This window comes from Dreissena polymorpha, chromosome 7 (assembly GCF_020536995.1).
Source record: "Dreissena polymorpha isolate Duluth1 chromosome 7, UMN_Dpol_1.0, whole genome shotgun sequence".
NCBI lineage: Eukaryota > Metazoa > Mollusca > Bivalvia > Myida > Dreissenidae > Dreissena > Dreissena polymorpha.
Window position 1 is genome coordinate 16,724,892 of NC_068361.1, and position 22,035 is coordinate 16,746,926.

Consider the following 22,035-nt stretch of genomic DNA (forward strand, 5'->3'; position numbering starts at 1 on the left):
TTGGTACATGCTTGTCTCATTCAGTGATTTAAGGGAAGTATTGACCTTATTAACTTGTCTTTGCATACAAAGGTGACATGGATCAATATTTGTTTTGTTGAGAATTATGCGGGAAGCTGTGTCCCTAGAAGAAGAAGCCTGCATTGCTCTTAGCTGCCTTTCTGCCCCTGATACTACATGGGACCTCATTTCTAAGCTTAAAATGCTTGCCTACATATATGTATCTTGTTCATTTTAACCTTTCCTTCCAGTCTAACACCCCCCCCCCCCAAAAAAAAAAAAAATTTGAGCATTTGTTTCATTGGCTCGGTTAGGAACTCCCATTTTGATCAGATTGCCACCATAAAATTAGTCAAAAGTACTTATTTTGTGCCCAAAATATAAAATTTTGTATTCCCTTGAACCTCTAAATGAGAGCTGCTGTGCATATTGACCTTTTGCTGCACTTGAAAGGCATCCATGACATTATATGCTAGAATATACAGTACAGCTCGCGCGGATTTGTGTATCAACACTGCACTTTCTAGTAAGAGAAATATGCGTGTTTCAGTGCTGTGTTTATGTGACGTTTGGTACACACCACGTGACATGTGTACTTTTAAATATAAATTTCGTCGTAATTCCCGTAACTGTTCTTTGTAGATGTTTTGTTTGTGGATGTGTTAATGTGAATGTGTTATCTTAAAACGTGCGACTGGACTTACTAAGTAAGTCTATTATATTAACTTATTTTATTAATTTATTTTAATATTTATCAACTTATTTCATTAATTTATTTTAATATTTATCAACTTATTTCATTAATTTATTTTAATATTTATGGTGCACTATTTGTTACGTGTGCGTATGTGTACAAAAAAAGTTCCTTTGGTATCAAATGTAACCAGTACCTAACACGTTCTGTATGTCAGTTCGGTGTTATTCCAGTCATTGAGAATATTGTATTCATTTTAAACATGAGAATTTTCTGTTGGTTTTTATGAAACTTTTGTAGCGAAGTTCATTTTTGTAATAATAATTTTCAGTTTACAGGTTTAATAGTTATGCAATATGTTTTCTTTACCGAGAGATTTCATTCATTGGCCTTAAGGTTCAATTACAAATTAAAATCGACATGCTGTAGTTAATTTGTAATATTGTCTACTTGCATTTCTTTTGAATAGTAGTAAAATTATGAAACTTTTCAGTATTGTTATAGTTTGGCAATTATAAAGTATTTTCAGAAATAGTTTGTTTTAATTTAAGCGTGACATTAAAAGTGTCCTTGTAGGCTTTACCAAATTGCAAGTTAGTTGTTTATCAGACGTATTAGCTTAATTGATATATTGATATTGTTTGGGAATTGAATGTTTTGTTTAACGTTGAACAAATGTTGATTTTATTTGGAATATTGGTACATATATGCATATCTTTCACAATATATCTTTAAACATTTCCATTCTAAGTATGTGTCAAACAGTCTAGTCTCTAGGTATGTCATTGATAGTTAAGAAATTCATTTTAAATGTTCTAAACCTGATGCTCTTTCAAAATTTTAAAATGGCAATGATCATTCCAAAAGTTTGCGGAAAAGCACACATGCTTCTAGTCACTACCAAATCACAGACAGGTTCATGTATTGATACAGATGGTTTCATTAAATTGAGCTGTTTTGCTGAACGTGATAACACCCCTTAAGAAACATATGTAATCCAATTAAAATCATAATCTTATGAAATATTTGTAATATCTAAATTTTCATTTTAACTTATGTAATAATTTTAATTAATCCTAATTAATAAAGTTTTAATTAATTTCAATTAACAAAATTTTAAAATTACTATTGCATATTGTTTAAAATAACTATTGCATATTGTTAGAAATGCTTAATTTTATGTAAGGCATTGTACAGTCAATATCATGCATTAAGCCCCGGTTTCACAACACTACATAGGTATAGTTTTGTGCTAGGTGAACTACAAATTCTTACATGTTGAAAACTATCTTGAACTATAAGAAAACAGCTGAGTAAGCTAAGAGAGCGAGTAGCACATTCCAATCTAAATTGTTTCCCAAATTTGGAAAATAAAAGTGCACAGTCGAAGCTTCGAGAAAGTTCCATGACTAAGGGTTAACAGTTTTGACCCGAACAAATATAAAATGTAGGTGAATAAGCGTATCACGTGAGACCACGTGGGATCACGTGAGATACGTATTTGGAAAAGTCTGATCAAATTTCAGAAAGTTGCCACTGAAAGAAAAATTAAGGAAATACCGTGCGCGATCCAAGCACTGTATTTTCTGGATATTCTTTCAGGTGAGATGTTATTACTTATTTATTTTCAAACCGAAATTATTGTTTGCTACAAATAAATATATTCATACTTAAATTATTGCTTGCTACTTTAATTTGTTTCAGTTACATTCAATTTAGAGTATTTAGGAAAGTTGTTTGGCTGCACAATATCCGAATAAATATATATTGAGTATTTATGATAATTTCTATTTTATAAGTATCACATTTGTAAAACTAATAGTACTGTTTTCTCATAAATAAATAATTTCTTTATTTTATGATTTGATAAAACAATGTTAATGCCTGAAAACTGTTAGTGAAAATGTATAATATTCTGTGTGATTTATTAATATATAATAAGAATCAATATCGTTACATATGTACGTTTATATCATAAATGATATTTGTGCGTGCGAATATTTATCTTGTTTTAATAAATTATCACTGTATTTTTAACCAGGTTTTCCGAAGGAAAAAACTGGTTATTAGATTAGCGAATGCGGGCGGGCTGGCTGGCTGGCTGGCGGGCTGGCTGGCGGGCTGGCTGGCGGGCTGGCGGGCGGGCGGAACAAGCTTGTCCGGGCCATAACTATGTCGTTCATTGTCAGATTTTAAAATCATTTGGCACATTTGTTCACCATCATTGGACGGTGTGTCGCGCGAAATAATTACGTCGATATCTCCAAGGTCAAGGTCACACTTTGAGTTCAAAGGTCAAAAATGGCCATAAATGAGCTTGTCCTGGCCATAACTATGTCATTCATTGTGAGATTTTAAAATCATTTGGCACATTTGTTCACCATCATGGGACGGTGTGTCGCACGAAAGAATCACGTCAATATCTCCAATGTCAAGGTCGCCACGACTAAAAATAGATTTTTTTTAAAAACAAACTTACAAAGGGGGTTTATTTTGTTTGTTCATTTCAAAAGTTCAGTTTGAGTTTTCTCCCTTTATCAGATTTTTTTTCACAATGAAAACCTGGTTTTGTGACAATTTTGTCCCTTGTCTGGATATTCTTTCAGAGAATAAAATGAGCTGTTTACACTACCGACTTATTTAGTTATTTACACTTATCATAAATCAAAGAATGCTAGCGCTTAACGCTCATTCTCAGAAGTCAAAGAATGGTAACATTTAATACTAATTAAAATTGAAATATGGCAGAAACAATATTAGAACTGTTAATTACTAAGAACTAAATAATGTATCGTACGTAAATGAAGATCCCGTCACCCATTACATTAAATAGAAATCATGAAAACCTCAATGAACATATAATTATATAATAATCACGTACGATACATAGACGCGTGCGTGCACAGCTGACTGAAAGAAGATTCGTCTTGTGACAATCAGGAACTGTGCGAAAGCGCGAAAATAATAACCTTGCATTAGGTATAAGCACATGTAGTTTAAATGTCAATTCAGCTATATTAATTATGAATTCGTACTGTTCGTATTCGGCGCTTAATTAAAAGACCCAAATCTGGTCGCTACTAAAAAGACATAGGAAGATTTATTTCCAACAGTGTTTGTATTATTTGACTATTTTCTCACGAATATTTACTCTCTGAAAAGCAAATTAATAATTGCTAAGTGCTTAAATTATTTTGCTTGAATGGAGCGAAGTTAGGTCGAGTCGGCCTTAAAGCCACACAACTTGAAATGAAAAATATAATTTGGAAACATATTTTATCCATGCCAATTAGAATATATCGGGTGTTTACAAGGTAGAAATCCGCCTTTTGGCGCTTTAAACTTAAAAATAATCGCGTTTGTTAAAATGGACTTATACGTCTTGAAATCCTACTTTCGGTTTAAAAAGCGGCACCGTTTGAAAAAATAAATATAATTGCTTGCTAACTAGGCTAAAGATTTAATTGTATCTATGCCAATGAGAATATATCTGGTGGTTACAAGGTAGAAATCCGTATTTGTTTGCGCTTTATAACTTATAAATAATCGCGTTTGTCGAAATGGGCGTATACGCATAGAAATCCTACTTTCGGTTTTAAAATTTAGACAAATAATAAATTACTTGCTAACTAGGCTATAGATTTAATGAGAATTTTGCAAGCTTTCAAATTGCATCTAAATGTATTGATTAACATGTATTTCATTTCAAGGTGTGTTGCTTTAAACGATAACAGTCCAAGGGAAAAAAACATATTCATTTAAAACCATAACAAAAAAAACACCAAACTCAAACTCTGAACCCAATCCATTTTTGAAAACAAACACCTCGGAATATATTGAAACTGAAAAACAGCAGTAAGGTAATAGTTAATATCGGGAATGGACGTAATCAACATTTTGCGGATTGATTTCTATTTAACATTCGATCATTATCTTTTATCCTGTCTTAACGGCTTGTTAAGATATTAAGGCAGTCTAACTTAATTTTCAAAATCGTGTTTATTTCTCTTTCTCAAATAAAATGACTTGAAATTTATGACATCACAAAAAAGATTTGTGTGTGCAATTGAAGTGAGATAAGCATACAAATAACACAAATGTAATGCGTGTTAGTTAAATTAAACTCTTAATATATTATCCGGTCTGGGTACTTGTAACGAGGTTGTTCTTATTTTATCGCACATAATGCGCGCACTAAGTTTCTTACTTAGAATTGAACTGGAATATAATATATCTTGTTATATCTCTAATTTATCAGTGTTAGTTTAAACTTCTACTTATGATAACCAATATTGCTATCAAACTTTCAAATATTATCCTCCCAATCAAATCACTTTATCGTACGTCGTCAGTAAACTTGATAAACGGTCACATGAATTCATAAGTTTAAACCGAATTGACTAAGTGTTCTTCGTAATTGGTAATGAAAAGATTTTAATGTTTCCACTTGTTTTGTGGATGGTATTGTGTAGTACTGAAAGAAAGGAAATCATTATAGTACATAGAAACTGGTCCCGTGACAGTGTTTATGTGTCGTGGAAGGTTGATCCTACTAACATATGTGTAAACTTTAATATGTTTAATTATTCAAATTTATATCAAACGTAAATGTAAACAAATAAAACATCCAAAGCACGACATCATAATGTGATTGTTGTATTGCGAATACTTTGGATTTTGTAATTGACATTCTTGTTTCACTGATCAGAGAAAGGGCAGAAACGGGGCAGCAAACTGTTAATGTGAGTATTGTTAATTATAATCATAAACATTTAGTTAAAGTTATGGACTAGCGCTGTTATCGGTTAAGGCCGACTCGACCTAACTTCGCATTCATCCGAGCAAGATAATTAAAGCACTTAGCAATTATTAAGTTGCTTTTCAGAGAGAAAATATTCATGGGGAAAAATGGTCAAATAATGCAAACACTGTTGTAAATAAATCTTCCTATGTCTTTTTAGTAGCGACCAGATTTGGGTCTTTTGATTAATCGCCGAATACGAACATTACGAATTCAGAATTAATATAGCTCAATAGACATTTAAACGACATTTACATAAATGCAAGATTATCTGCGTTGATTTTCACCAGCTTTATTTATAAAGGCTTACTTTTCGTTGTCGACTCGACTCAGGTACTATTTAAACGTACCCCGGCTACTCTTCAGAAGTATACTACAATGTACCCCGGGTACATAATCGTTGAATATTGAGCTACTTACGTTTGGTTTTTTTTTCAGCATGGTATATGAACTTGGAAAGCTTAAGAGCAAAATCTAATGTTATGTTTCATTAATGTAGCCATCGTTATCATAATCATCATCATCATCGTCGTCGTCGTCATCATCTTTATCATCAACCTGAGCATAACTATCATCATCATCAATAGCAGCATATATATGGAATGTTCTGACTGTAAGCAACAGTAACTTATATAACAGTAACATTAACCTATATATACCAGATCCAAAACATTGTCTAACTACAACATGTTCGATTTTAAGTGTTTGTGTAATCGCTATTCGTAAAAGATAAAACCTAATAGTTGTGTCAAGTTTATCCGCTTCATACGAGTTATCATTGTTTATACAATAGGCTTATATTGTTGTATTTAGCAATCTGTATTTCATATCAACTTGATATTGCTTGACCTATTTTAAAACCAGTTCTACTATAATAATTTTACCAATCTAATACCATTATTATCCGAGTCTTTGCGTTCGTCACGCCCCTTTCCTTTCTGTCTAACCGATAGACTAACTTAAAGGGGAAAATAGGTGTTATCAACCCGTTGCAATTGCTGCTAATGGGTTCCTTCTGAGGTTTAGAGTAATTATCATATAAAGCTAAGCAATAAATGTCAGCCGTTCGGGTGTACATACACAAACAAGGTGACTGTACCAGTGTTTTAATATCTAAATATTCTTTTCGCGCTTTCGCACAGTTCCTGATTGTCACGAGAAGGAACTTCTTTCAGTCAGCTGTGCACGCACGCGTCTATGTTTTTTCAGGGGTCTTATGACTTTCACGGATACAGTTCAATTTAATGACACCATCCCGTATCAATGCACGAACCTTTTTTGCGAATTGGTAGTGACTAGAAACATGTGTGCTTTTCCGCAAACTTTTCTGGAAAAGCTTACAAGCAATACGTCATCACACAATAAGAAAATTTTAACACAGCATATTTTCATATATTCAACTTTTTTTCTTATTGATTTTAAAGACATTATAACTTTGGGGTAAGACCATGTGTTAATTGTGACATTCATCCCCGGTTAAAACGAATTTCACATAATCAGTTTGCACATTGTTGGGTTAATTTATTTTTTGGCAATTGATAAAAGAGTCCGTCTTTCTGTTAAGTTTCTCTCCTGCTGGTACAGTTTTATTGTGTGTTTATTTATCGTCTATAAACATGATTCTTAACTTTCAGTATCCTATATTCATGGACGTCTGCAAAAAGGCATTGTGAAGAGCTGCTAGGTAAACTACCAGCCTGATCAGTTAAAGTCACGCCAAAACGGCTCAAAAACTAACTCTCTAATCGCCAGGCCGAGGAGGCGGTATATTATTTCCTTTCAGTTTATTTTACAGAATCCAGATAGTGCGATCTATAATCTCGCCCTTCCTTTCTCAAGGGCGACACACGATACACGATTTATTGCGTAACAATGTGTAGGTTGCCCAAAAGGCGATATATCATGTTAAATATATAGTTCGTCGCCGCGACTGTCGCGCAAATATCGTGTATCGCTTTGTGTCTCGTGTGTCGCCCTTGATGAAAGAAGGGCGAGATTATAGATGGCAATATCAGGAATCCGTAGTATTTAGCATATGACGATGATTAAATAATTGCATTCGTCAACATTACATACAATTAATTGAATAGGAACCTTTAACATGAAATGATTAAGAAGTGCATTAAAGACATATGCAGTCAATGAAACCTACAGTTTTTATTGAACGCGTTAGTTTTTCCTTAAGTTTAACAGGAAATATTACAAAAAGTACATGTTTATTATTGTAGTTATCCATATACATTGTTAAAGATCAAACGCAGTTTTGAAACGAGCGTTTTAATACACACTCGCACTTTGCAATAAAATATTACCAGCCGTTATAGCTGCAAATTTCCTGTATTGCACACTTTTTGCAATCATATGAATGCAGATATGCTTATATTTTAATATGTTTTTTATGAACGTTTTTGTACAATTAATAACTCCTGATTTACTATAAGGATTCTATGTTTGTGTTGCTTATATAAGTGTAAGTATACCATTGACATATTAACATTCCATAATGATATTAACTCATCTGTAATATTGTTTCTTGTATCTAACTGCAGAACTGTGTCAATGGCTGACCAAGGCATCAGACGTGATGAACCAGGAGAGGTCCCTAGACAGGTAAGTGTGTCCAGCAGTCACGCTTGGGTAAGACGGTCCAGTTTGTTTCCATTAAAACGATGATTAATTGTTTTGATATATAAACACAGTCTATGGTTTAATATATTGCACTTATGATTGTTGATCATATTTTAAACTTATGATTATGTTATTGCTGACTACTTTTTATCGCATCACATAATGTTAATTTTATTCAAATTCTTTTGTTGGACATACATAACCACGAAGACGGAAACGTACGATTTCATTTCGTTTTTTAACATTCACTTACGCTGATATGAATCATTAGGAGTTTATATCAGTCAGTTTGGACATTCGTTATATTACTCTTGAACAGGTATGTGACCATGTTCGGTTATATCGAATCACATGCAACAACACAAACACTTCAATACGAATATGTATATATTTTTAAGGGAAAAAGCTAGATAAACAAACAAATCGCATTTTACAAATGATGAGCCCGAGATTTTATGACGTCTTGAGTAATATGTCATCAAACTGCCAAGTCATTCCCGCTAAAGGAATGAACAGTCGTAATATTGTATTATTATTTCTACTCTGCACTATTAAAAGATTGGGTTGGCAAGGCTCGCCGTTATTATGTTTCTAAGCCTCACTTACATGTGACAGTAGCCTGATATTCGCTACACATGTATATCACTTTGTATAGAAATAATTTAAACTTATTTCAGTTTCAAAATGAACAAGCCTCTGCTGAGACTTCTACTTTAATGAATGTTCTGGGTTATGGGCCTCACATCCGACAAGCTCGTATAGAAGCATACAAGGCCTCGGACAGGCATAATACTGCAAAGGCGCGTGGTATTGTAACGTATATCACCACGGGTAGCAAGGCTGAGGGTCTGACCAGCTATCTGGAGAGCGATGTAGACAAGTTGTTTGTTACAGAAAGTGTCATCTGTTTAGAAGATGGTGTTGATTCAAGTAGCGTTCCTGTAAAGAAAACCATATTTAGATCCTGCAGTCGTATTAGTTACTCCGGACACTGTAGACTGCTACTTGAAAAACCCGGTACACCTATTTGTAGAACAGTGTACAATGCCTTGTGTGATGATGGATTTGGTCGCGGACTATTAAGCAGCGACTTATTTGTTCATCAGTTTTTGAGGAGGGAAGGTAGAGTACAACATGAGCGTGCTGGACCTTCAACGCCAGAAACATTTGGTGTTCTTGAACGCGATACCGTGCATGCGCTACATTTTTACTGCCCCAGCATCCTAACAAGATGGGCGGCAAGACATCGCTACTGGCCATCAGCTGACGTCGTTAGGGAGGTTGTATCACTTGGAGCATTTGTTTCTCCTGTTGGGGTTAAAGGCAGCGATTACGAACATGTTGAATGGAGAATGTGTTTTAACACCGGGGAAAACGTACTGATAAATAATCTTAACGACACTCAGGTTAAATTATATGTGCTATTAAAAATGGTGAAGAAAGATGTATTACAACCGCAAAAGAAGGAGGTAACATCGTTCACGGTTAAAAACATTGTATTATGGATAGCAGAAAATAACCCGCACTCATTGTTTCATGAAAGAAGTCTGTTTCACTGGCTTCATGAAGGATTATATGCGCTAAGAGTTGCTATAGATACGAAAGAGCTGCCTTATTACATGATCCCAGGGCGAAATCTGATGGCAGCCTGCGCTCTGGATCATGAGCAGAAACGTTCTTGGATAGCTACTATTGATGAAATGATGACCGAAGGTCCCCGGAGTATATTGAGACTACCGAAGATACGACAAGCTATTATTGCTCACCCTGAGCCACTACGATGGTACAGCGGGAGGAAGATAGAGAATGAGATGCTGATGCTGATATACATGAACAGATTCGACCTCGGCGTGGATGAAGACACGGATGTTATTCTGCAGGCACTACTCAGACGTCAGCTTGAGATTTTGTTGGAGATTAGGATGAGGATGATTATGGAAGGGAGTCGAGTAAATGATCTATGGAGTATACGGAATAGTATGTTGATGTAGAACGATTACACATATCAACAGCCATTTGACTTGCACTTGAAATTCACATATATATATATATGTAAGGAGGTATCGTCTGTTGGTAATTAATTGTTGGATAGAGATGGAGTTGCTGTGGCTGATATGCATGAACAGAATGGCCCTCGGCATGGATAAAGAGACGGATGTTATTATTCAGGCGGTACGCAGACGTCAGAGTGAGATTGGTATGGACGTTATTATGAATATGATGATGGAAGGGGGTCGAGTAAATAATCATCGTAATGTATGGACAAGTATGATGATGTAAACAAATACACTTATCAAAAGCCATTTGACTTGCAACTGTAACACACATGTATAGATAAGGGGTTGTCGTCTGTTGGTGATTGTTATTTATTGTGTGGAAGAATACTATGAAAATGTTATCTTCGTTAAGAAAACTGTTCATATAAACGTTTGAAAATTGTTGTATTAATCTTATGATGCCTATGAAGCGACGAAATGATGATGATTTGCTGATTTAAAACTTTGATCACATTTTTCGATAACATAATTGTTAAATAGGTGCGCTCACGTACAGTCAGATCCCCATGTTGAATGTTATCAAGGGTCTTAAAATATATCTATATATATATTTGTGTTATGCTTGACATGCGTCCATGTACGAGTTGTAACCCATTGAACATTAAGTTAATGTGAAAGCAGGTTTAATATGTATGACGATATAATAGCACAACACGCGAATACTTCTCCATTAAGTATAAAGATGTGTTTCGTACCTTATTGAAAGTATTTTTGGAAACAATTATCGATAGATCTATTACAAAACGATGCACTCTAGGTCCATGCTATATAGTAGCTTGTACGTCATGACGATATTCATTTTAAGGTTAAATAGTTGATTATATGTTTTTGTTATTGAAAAGGCTTGTGTTTTGGAAAAGACTCGTTGATCAAACGTCCGCAAATTTATTTAGTTAAGATATTGCTTTATATGTCAACCTGTAATGCTACTGTCGCGATACGATTTTATATATGTAACTGCTGAATTGTAATAGTTTTGTTCTTGCTGCTGTAACAGTATGGCTTACACAACTGTTGTCTTTGTATGTGCCAAATATTAAATATGATCATTTTATTGTATAAGAAAATGTATTATTATAGTGTTCGATTAAACGGTATATGTGGTGCAGATATTGCGTTCGCTTGAAAATCATTTACGCAAATTTGCTTTGAATTTAATAATACACTTTGTATAATTGTCCTTTTTACTCATTTTGCTTTGAAAGCATAATTGTTTCAGTTTATGTTTAAAACTGTATTTATTTATTTACATGTGAATTTAATATTGTTTTATATCTTTGTCATGAATATCATGTTTGATCTGGAACTGGGGGTCTTAGGTCAGCGTTTAAGAGACGTGCGAACAAATTGCTACCCAGGACATGCACGCTTCCTCTATTGCCACCTATTGTCATGCTGTCCGTGTTTGGTAAATCCGGGAAAATGGACAAAGTAAGCGAATAGACATCATCTTCGCGAATATTCAACATACGTATATGATGATACTTTCATTGAACCTTCATATCAATTGACATTTGAAGAGCGGGCTTACTAGTATTTACTTTACGTTTATTTTGCTTAAAACATTCTTTATGTACTTTTTTATTTTACGTTGTTATTCATTTGCCGCATTAGCCATCTGTTTTATGCCTCTTAAATGTTCTGTCTATGATTCCAAAATGCAGACGTTAAATCATGTTTTATTATTATGCTTAAATTAAGCTAACATCAACAGCAATACGTTGTCAAATAAGACTTTGAAATTATCAACTACTATTTACCTTGAATATCTTCGACTGATGTTTTGGTGGTATAACAATATCATTACAATTACTGTTAAAACCACTTACCAGTGAGGAACGCGAATATACATAATAGTGAACTCCTTTGTTTTGAGGTTGTTCTGATTGGGGGTATTTTTCAATAAATGAATGAGTAAACAAATGAATGTTTGAGAGTGCATGAATGAGTATGCATGCATATCGTATGAATAGTTAAAGAATATATGAAATAATGACCCTCCTTTGAATACTAGGATTTTGGTACTATATAACGTCCCGCCCTCGACTGACATGGTCCCCCATGCCTGTTATCATTAAAGCAATTTAACTCTTTCTCTATGGAACATATTTGTGGAATCAAAGACCTATAAAATACAGTCTAATCAAAGACTGAACCGGCAAATTTTCGCCGATGATAACCACTTGTTTACACTGTTTAACACTTGTTTAACATTGTATTTGTAACAATCAATCTCAACTTAAAACAATCATTTTAACAACAAAAATGTGATAATCGCCTGAAAATAATTCATTAAGTAACTTATTTTTCCGACATCGGCAAAGCGGGATCGGTTACCATACACGCGCTGCCATTTTAACAGGTACGCGCTGGTAGCTAACCACGTGACCCCGTCGCGAGATGTTTACGGGAAAGCGGTTGGTTTCCCATCCTGGTATTATACGTCTTTGCTCCACACAAGCACGTGTTCTTGATCGACGACTTGCAGAAGATTGGTGACACCATTGCTGGGAGAAATCTTGGTGCGTTACGTTCTATGATTACCACCAGTTTAAAACACAAATAAATTGCCGTTGCTTATGCCAATAATTATGCCAAACACAATTGTTGAACAAATTGCACTAGCTCCGGGTTCTTAGAGGTTGTAAAGTCTTGCAATTGAACTCCACAAAGCCATTAAGGTTCATGTAGAGGCTTCATTTTGAAAAAATGTGGGACCCCTAGCATTGAACTCAAATTTGACTAAAGGAAGAGTGCCACATTGATAATGTATACATATATGCTTCAATGGATGTTTTTCCTTCAAACTGCTACCAATTTTGTACATCAACGTATCATAACATCCACAAAATCAATCAAAATACAAAGAGATTTTAACACTAAAATATACATTGTTTTAAAAAATCTGAATCATGTTTATTCCACGTATTTCGGCGGAAAATTATATAACTAGTGAATGATATCGACATTGACGAGGGCAAGTTACGCTTAAATAGTAAAAAAAGTTTGCATATCTAGAAATATCAAAACTCGAACACATGTCATTTCATCACCATGGGGGCAGCCATTTTTAAATTAATAAAATAGAAAGAAACATGCTAAAAACTCACTCATCGCCTAATTGACATTCCATACGGTTGACGATGACAAATGCATTGGATTGTAATCTTTCCGTTGATGTTTGCAAACTGCACGATCAGACCTCATAAACACTCAAAAGAATAACTATGTAAGAAGCATTTCACCAATGTTTACAATCGTTGTCGAATCACATATACTTTATTATTGCGCATAAAATAGTACGCTTACAGACTGACAGAAATTGATCTAGATTACTCCGTTCAATTCATCACGGTATACTATTCTATTGATAATATATAATAATACATCGCTTTAACAATCTAAAAGTAGTAATAATTCTTTTAAACGGAGTTTTTAATAACGAAAGTGAAAACAACGGAAGTTGGTTGGATATTCTGAGAGATGCACTTCGGCTCCAGAAAAACAATACAAATTAACTAAAAAGACGTGTGGGGGACAATTTTCAGCTGGAAACTATTTCAAATAGGGTAAGTGAGGATATCTCTACGCGGTCATTTCTGTTATTTAGTGCGATCTCTTGCTGATTAATGTTAATAGTTGTTTTACAAGTTGCCACCAAACTGACAAAATAAGCATGTGTTATCTCAGGTATGTGTATACACATACCCGGTTTTCTCACCACTGCACGTGGTTTCGACCGATTTGTTTTGCACGTTTTTCTACGGATCACAGCGATGGCCACGCTTTCAAATGGGTAGAAGGAATCGAAATATAAAATCAATCGTTTTGCCAATTTCTTTATATTCCTTTACAATTTTATATGTCGTCTGCAATCTATTTCATTTTGAGATGGTTTAAAATTTGCAATTTGGTTGAGAGGTAAATAACAAAATTGTTAAGCCTTTGAAATAGAATTGTGACTCTTATTATCCACCATACCTGGATTGTTAAAAAGTAGTTACGTTTTAGTTATTTTTAGAACTTGTTTAGGATATTTATCCAAAAAAGGCAGTTGAATAAAAACTCATTTGTTGTTTTATGACAATAATTTTCTGTGAAATGTTGCTAACTTGACCTTGTATATGTATATAGCTTTGTATTTATTCAACTTAAGGTAGTGCATATCATTCCTAACTTTAGATTGAGATTTTGTAAATTAGTGTAAAAAAGTGTTGGTTTTAAACCAAAATACGAATAAAGCACACAAATATTGAATGTCAAAAATGTGTTTATGTTATTCTATCCGTCTTTAGCTTTAAAATGATATATAGTTTGACCATATTGTACCACATTCAATGAAGAAAAACCAAAGCGAAGTTTTAATGAATTTTATCCCCCCCCCATGAACCTTAAAGCACAACATGACTCTTGTATAATTAATGTTGTAACCAATTATGTTTCAAGGTTTGATGTATTTAGAATATTATTTTTAAGAATCGAATAGTATTTGACTGCAGTTCATTTATGAATTTTCTTGACAGTTTACACACCTTTCTAAAAGATCTTCAGAAAAGTAATATTCAGTTTTTATTATGACCGGTTCAACAGATAAAAGATGTATGCTGTAATTTAAACACCCTACGGACAGCAACAGACATCTATCTGCGTTTCGAATTAAACAGTTACGAGTTGAATTTTAGGAGTAAATTTTATACATAGCGAAATCGCGAAGTGAAATAAAACAGGTCACGTGTTACGATAATCATATCAGAATGCATAGTTTTCGTGAAATAAACCAACATGTTGTATGCATAATATACTAACACGAACTGATTTCGGCATTATTCATTTGAATTGTCCTGTTTGTTTGTCACTCGATACGACACGTGTAATTTTAATAATCGTCTTCTCTATGATGTCTATGTTAATTTGCTGTGTGACCTGTTGCGATCCCATGATTATTATTCGCCTATAATGCTAGAACATTTTGAACTTCAGATTTTGGAGAGTGCGGTAAGTAAACGTACCTGAATATACATTCGATGACGCCGTCAAGGTAAACCCCTGAGCACTTGAGAAATACAATACAAATCGGTTCATATAAATCATACATTTGTCATTGACAGTTAACTGTTTATAAAAATAAGCCTAATTAAAATCGGGGAAATAATAGTGTCAGCAGTTTTAACAACGTAAAGTTTCTGTCAACAACGCCAGTAAGGAATCTTTATGCGTAGGCTGAGAGCTAATGTATTTTTACTAGTTATCCATAGTTATCTGTAATAATGTTTCTTGACATATCTTTCAAAGATTGATAACCAGCAAGATTGCAGTAAGCACTTCTGAATTATGGCCCTTGAATTATAAAAATGATCATATTAACCCATTTATGCATAGCGTCTAGAAAAAAGGCCTTTGCAGACAGCGTAGACCCAGATGAGACGCCGCATACTGCGGCGTCTCATCAGGGTCTGCGCTGTTTGCTTAAAGGAATTTCTGTAAGAAATAGTCTAAATATAGAAATAAATATACTAGACATCTCTAATTTTTGGAAATAAATTGATCCAATTTAGAAGGATGGGAGAGTCCACTAGGCATAAATGGGTTAACCTTTCCCAATCTCTTGCGCAAACAGCGCATATGATATGATAATAAAACTGTGTGATAATCTAATATAATCTATTCCCAGATTGATAATTATGAAACGCTTCTGAACTATGGCCCTTGAAGTATAAACATTGGCCAAATTTACCTTGTTTTCAGTGTAATTCAACTCGGTTTCCCCCGTATCATCATCAAACTAGGACACAATATTTGTGGGCAGTAAATCTCTGACAAAGGACAATAACCAGGAAGATCGCTCGAAGCACTTTTCATTAATGGCCCTTGAATAATCTAAATTTGTTCAAATGAATGTTCTTCGTTATCTAACTCAAATATTTTAAATCTAATAATCATCAAACTTGATATTGTAACCCAGACATTTAAATTTGCGTATTTTGTGACAAGTATACACTCTTTTTTGATAAAGTATACTTAATCAGCATAATAACTTCAGCATTTACTTCTTTGAAATGACAAGGTTCAGATGTGAAATATTTAGAAAATCACATCATATAGTAATTCTCTTCCATGTTTTTTTTCCATATTATGCACCATGCAATGAGAGATATCAACGAATTCCCGAAAAGATACAGATGTAGCATCATCACATAACGTTTTCTCTCAATTTATGTTTAAAACTTTAACTATGGTGAGCTATCTAGGGCAATGTTGCCATTGTTGTCAGCATTTAAGGCTACATTATACCTTATCTGGGACGACACTTCTGTTTAAAACTTTTACTATGGTGAGCTATCTAGGGCAATGTTGCCCTTGTTGTCACCATTTAAGGCTACATTATACCTTATCTGGGACGACACTACTGTTTAAAACTTTAACTATGGTGGGCTATCTAGGGCAATGTTGCCCTTGTTGTCACCATTTAAGGCTACATTAACCTTATCTGGGACGACAATACGCACATGCATTAACTCTTTCAGTGCGGGAACCGAATTTTGAAGGCCTTTGCAAACAGTTTGGATCCAGATGAGACGACACAGAACGTGTTTGGATCCAGATGAGACGCCACAGAACGTGGCGTCTCATCAGGATCCAAACTGTTTGCTATTCTGATAGTATTCTTTGAAAAAAAATCGAAGAAAATGCTAATTTTAGAAATTCAGCAGACGACATTTTAGCAGAAGACAAATTTCCCAGCATGCAAAGGGTTAAGCCCCGCTTTCCCAGAACGTGGATCGTATAACTACATGTAAATGATAATTACCTCGGATCTGTCAAGCAGAAATGTAAGCACTCGTGAATACTAATCTCGAAGGCCTTCTAGAATATTGAGTTGCGCGATTTCAATGCTTTTGCATAATTTGAAACACAATTCAGAATGACAAATAGTAATTATCGCTTATATTGCTCATTGGTTTCTTTCATTAATAATTAATGAGTGCAATGCAATATGCATCGTAGAGCAACATTCAATCAACACATTCAACAGAGTTCCGAAATGCATGCACTTGTGGAGATTTCGTAGCTTTTTCCATCATGATCCGATGAAGAATATCAACGCAAGATTGCTGTACAACAACAACGTAGAGGTATGAGCGGTTTCGAGCATAGCTGTTTCATACCACTATTGACTTATTAACAAGTGATAAGTTAGTTTTATACTAAAATTGACTTAAAAACATGTATTTAAAATTCAATTATGTAGAAAATAAAACATGAGCATACAATAAGAAAAGGTTACAAACTGTAAATCGAACCCGACCTGGAAGGTGAAATATCTTCCACTATTTTACTTTTGAACGTAGTGCCTACCGTTAAACGAGAGGTCTCACTTGAATTGGAAATGACGATGATGATGATGATGATGATTATGATGATGATGATGATGATGATGATGATGATGATGATGATGATGATGATGATGATGATGATGATGATGATGATGATGATGATGATGATGATGATGATGATGATGATGATGATGATGATGATGATGATGATGATGATGATGATGATGATGATGATGATGGTTATGATGATGATGCTTATGATGATTATGATTATGATGATGATAATTATGATGATCACGATGACGATGAGCATGATGATTTCTTGTAGAAAAGTAAGTGATGAAGAATGTGTTTAATAACCTGTTGACATTGTATATTATACCCTTCGTTCGCACTCAAATATTTACAGTTAGTTTGTAAAACGCCACTGGGAATTGTATGGATCTTTATAGAAAATTGAGCGCACACGCGTTGAATAACCATCGTTTAATCTTTGATAGATATTCATATGATATATTTTTGTTTCTCGTTTTGTCGCGTGGAGAATAAATCGTTAAAAATTGAAGCTATATAATTCACTATCTATAAGGCTTTGAACTGGAGTACAAACTCATAATTACGGCTTCAATATTCATGAGCTTTCTGTGCTATGGTATGGAACAGAGAGTCCATGAATATTTCACGGATCTACCGAGGTTTGTCTGATTTAGATCATTTAAAAGTGTTCATTAGAGCTGGATATTGAATGTACGAACCTAACAGCTGATTAACCCTTTCTCTCTCAGAAGCAAAGTGAAAATGGCTACGTGTAAACAGCATAAAACCAGAACAGCTGGCGAATTACTCGCAGTCTGTTCAGGTGTAATGCTGTCTGCTGCTCATCAGTATCTCAGGGTTGGACATGAAGCCTTTAAAACTTGAATTCAGTAAGAAAGGTCTTTAATTACATTTAACTTTCTAAGGAATGCGTGAAAATACGTATCTAAGAGATAAAAACTGATAAAGAACATGGGCTGTACCCATATAATCCTATCGCACTTGATAAGCCCGAACGCAAAAATGGCTGAAATAGAGGCTGAGCGAGATCCACCAGCCGTTAAAGAGGAGTTGAAAACGCAAGCTTTATGACGTTCGTAAGGAGTTAGAGACGTACGGACGAACAAGTTCAGAGCCTAATGCCTCCATGACAAGCATTATTTTCACTCCGTAGGGGCATAACAGTGTACATCATGGATGTTATAGTGAGGGTCAAATGAGCTCGATGAAGATCAACATCATCTTTTTTAGACTACCGTGCAATAGTTAACAAATCCTGAATGCGTTTCCACTATTCCAAGAATTAGCATCATCTGCGAACAGTGATACGATCAATTCAATCACAAACGTGTACATCTACAATGCCAAACCTGACTGAAGTTGTTTTTCTAATCAAGTCATGTCCATATAGTTAGTTCCGGTCTATATTGTATGATACCATAACTTCAAGTTTTAAAGAGACTAGAGACTACTTATCACTCTTCAAACACAATTACTCTAGAACAGGGCCTTAAAGGGGCTTCTTGAAAGATTTTCGTATTTTTTTTTAAAATATCTGTAAATTACTTTCTAACAAAACTGTAATATTAAGAATACTTTTAAATTAATTAAAATAACAAGAACAAAAGATATACATAAAATGTGACTACGCTAGGGATCGAGCCTGGGACCTCTAGAAGCAAACGTTTGCCCTTTCCCGTAGGGAATATTGTGTCCGCCTACCGACCGGGGTCACGGGTTCGACCCTCACTGTCGGAGTTTTCTTTAAATCTCTACCTTAGTACTGGTTCTACCCAGGAAATGGACACAAGAGCGTTTTAATAAGCCCTAAGCTGTCGATGAAATCGAGATAAATTAAACAGCTATAAACTAAACTAGCATATAAATCATGTCCAGTTCAAATTTGACCGTCAAACGCTGTTTTTTTCCAGTTAGCATTTCAAAGGATTGACTCGTGTCCCCGAGGGTACGCACGTTCCGATGAAGGACAAAACATTTAATTTCCATGCTTAAAGCGTTCCTGCATAATTAATGATAAGCTCGCTGTAGGCCAGCCGGAAGATAGATAGACCTGTCACCACACCCGTTCCGCATTATGATTTCCGTATATATTATTTAAGAGAATTTAATTGGTTCCAATGACTTCAGGCATGTTTCTTCCATGTAGTAATGGTTACGTTTCGTATTTCGGAAACATTATATTGCACCGTCGGTTTCTGTAAAATTAATAAAGATAACATATTAAGTATAAGCGTTTGAGCAAGACATTATGCTGTTCCATATAGAAATTCAACAATTGATAAAACTTTGTTTTAATTTAGTTGTATTTTTGTTTACTGCATCACGCCTGACTTGTTTTATATTCAATAGTATATCGTGATTCACTATAGAAATCCAAAATTCGTGGAGCACATTGGCAAAAGCTTATATGCATAATTTTACTTTTATTCCTTAATGACGTCCAAATTCGTTTTACAGTTATGTCGTATCGTTTATTACTATATTGATGATATGTTTCCTTTAATAGTATTTAGCAATTTTCAAAGCGCCCATGTGAATTATCACCACATTTGAATGCACAAATTACCTTAAGGGTGCTATAAGGGGTCAGAGCTGTGGATTACTCCTTGCTTTAAAAGAATTTGGTTGTTGTTAGTTTTTATCGCGTGGTGCAGTTTTGCCATATAACTGCGCTTCATTGACACTTTATTAACACAAATGTTAACGACAACCTTCAGAAGAAATATTCTATAGAAAGAAGCTGAAATGGCGTTGGTAATCTGATGTCATCTGACGTACTGACAATCCGTTTTCTTTACAGAAAACACATATCTGGCTTTTTCCGTTGGATCACGTAACAATATAATTGAATATTAATCTATCAATTATTAAGCGAGTTAAATTGATTGGGCCTATGTTCTTTGAATCGTTAAGTCGCGTATAAATAATAACAATAATTGCTAATTAGTAACGAATGAGTGACTGGAACGAGGTAAAGGCAACTGTGGAGGCCCGTCTTGGAGTGACGTCACAGCTACAAGTATAATACTCATATCAATGATGATGATGATGACAACGATATTTAATAATAATTACGACGATGTCGACGACGACGATGAGGATGATTTAGTTGACATTTATATGATCGTTTTTTTATATATTTATTTAAATATCATTCTTTTAAAAAAGCAGAACATTATACGTTCAATTTAAACATTTATAGCTCATTATCATTAATACTAAAACATATTTTAAAATTACAATAACATGCGTTTGCAATCAATATATGAATGCATCATGTCAAATTTAGACCAAATGAAATAAACAGTATAAAATATCAAATAATTTGCGTGAGAATATCACACGGTTAACCTTTGCACTAACACAATGATGACTTAGTGTCAAAATTGCAATAAGAAATATAATATTGTGCATTTGTTTTCTTTGTGAAGGAAAAAAACCTTAACTTGTATTACATATATAAGATATTTTATCACATTTAAAGGAATTTGAAACAAAACACGGAGAGTTGTTTTAGTACTTTTTGTTTAAACTATTTAGTAGCTCAATAAACTTGTACGTTTTCGGGCGGTATCTAAACAACTTTGGAATAAATACATTCTAAATATCGGAATATTGAATAAGGCTATTAAATTACAAAGTGATATCCACATTAATTCCTTTATCATAATAGTCCGGGTTTGGTGCACAAACGTGTCTTGTTCTGATAAAACTGGGCATAATACATGTGCGTAAAGTGTCGTCCCAGATTAGCCTGTTCAGTCCGCACAGGCTAATCAGGGACGACATTTTCCGCCTTAACTTGATTTTTGGTAAGGAGGGACTTCCTTGAAACTAAAAATACCATTAAAGCGGAAAGTGTCGTCCCTGATTAGCCTGTGCGGATTGCACAGGCTAATCTGGGACGACACTTTACGCACATGAATTAAGCCCAGTTTTCACAAAACAAGACACTAATAGTCCGGGTTTGATGCACAAACGTTCATGCAATAGTGTTAATATATCAAATACAAAATTCTTCATTTGACAAAAGCGGGATATGGTAGTTATTGGTCTTGACAGTATTCCGTTCAATTGTTGTGTAACATAAATAATTATATCAATAACATCAATAGTAATTGATATTGAAACTTATAGCGGTATATATGAGCAGCGTTCTGGGAAAACGGGGCTTAATGCATGTGCGTCAAGTGTCTCTTAGGTTAGACTGTGCAGTCGGCACAGGCAAATCATGGACGACACTTTCCACCTAAATTGCATTTTCGTTAACTTAAAGAAAAGTCTTCATTTAAACGAAACATTCTATGAAAGAGGAATGTGTTTTTCTGATAAGCCTGTGCGGACTGCACAGGCTAATCCGGGGTGACACTACGCACGTGCATTAAGCCCCGTTTTTCCAGAACACGGCTTATATATTGTATGTTTTGCTTTGGACACCTGCACCACAATTCACGCAGTAGACTT

General features: G+C 34.5%; 3 protein-coding genes across 28 annotated transcripts in view; 2 read left to right on the top strand and 1 right to left on the bottom strand.

Annotated features, from left to right (window-relative positions):
• LOC127839152 (uncharacterized) overlaps positions 1–22,035 on the top strand; it is a 158,239-nt gene that overhangs the window by 68,012 nt on the left and 68,192 nt on the right. For 6 of the 26 annotated variants that reach the window (XM_052367356.1, XM_052367361.1, XM_052367360.1 and 3 more), the window contains 2 exons: positions 7,130–7,259; positions 8,045–8,105. The exons of 10 other annotated variants lie outside the window; for them this stretch is intronic. In XM_052367356.1, coding sequence (XP_052223316.1) covers positions 8,055–8,105 — 51 coding nt within the window. In that variant the 5' untranslated portion in view covers positions 7,130–7,259; positions 8,045–8,054. Of the gene's footprint in view, positions 1–5,097; positions 5,237–5,356; positions 5,437–7,129; positions 7,260–8,044; positions 8,106–22,035 lie in introns of those variants that run through there. 10 more of the 26 variants (XM_052367369.1, XM_052367387.1, XM_052367368.1 and 7 more) reach the window with 8 other exon arrangements.
• LOC127839489 (collagen alpha-1(XII) chain-like) overlaps positions 1–22,035 on the top strand; it is a 308,993-nt gene that overhangs the window by 42,749 nt on the left and 244,209 nt on the right. The window lies entirely within an intron of this gene.
• The window catches only part of LOC127839150 (ral guanine nucleotide dissociation stimulator-like 1), a 357,707-nt gene that overhangs the window by 24,811 nt on the left and 310,861 nt on the right, over positions 1–22,035 (bottom strand). The window lies entirely within an intron of this gene.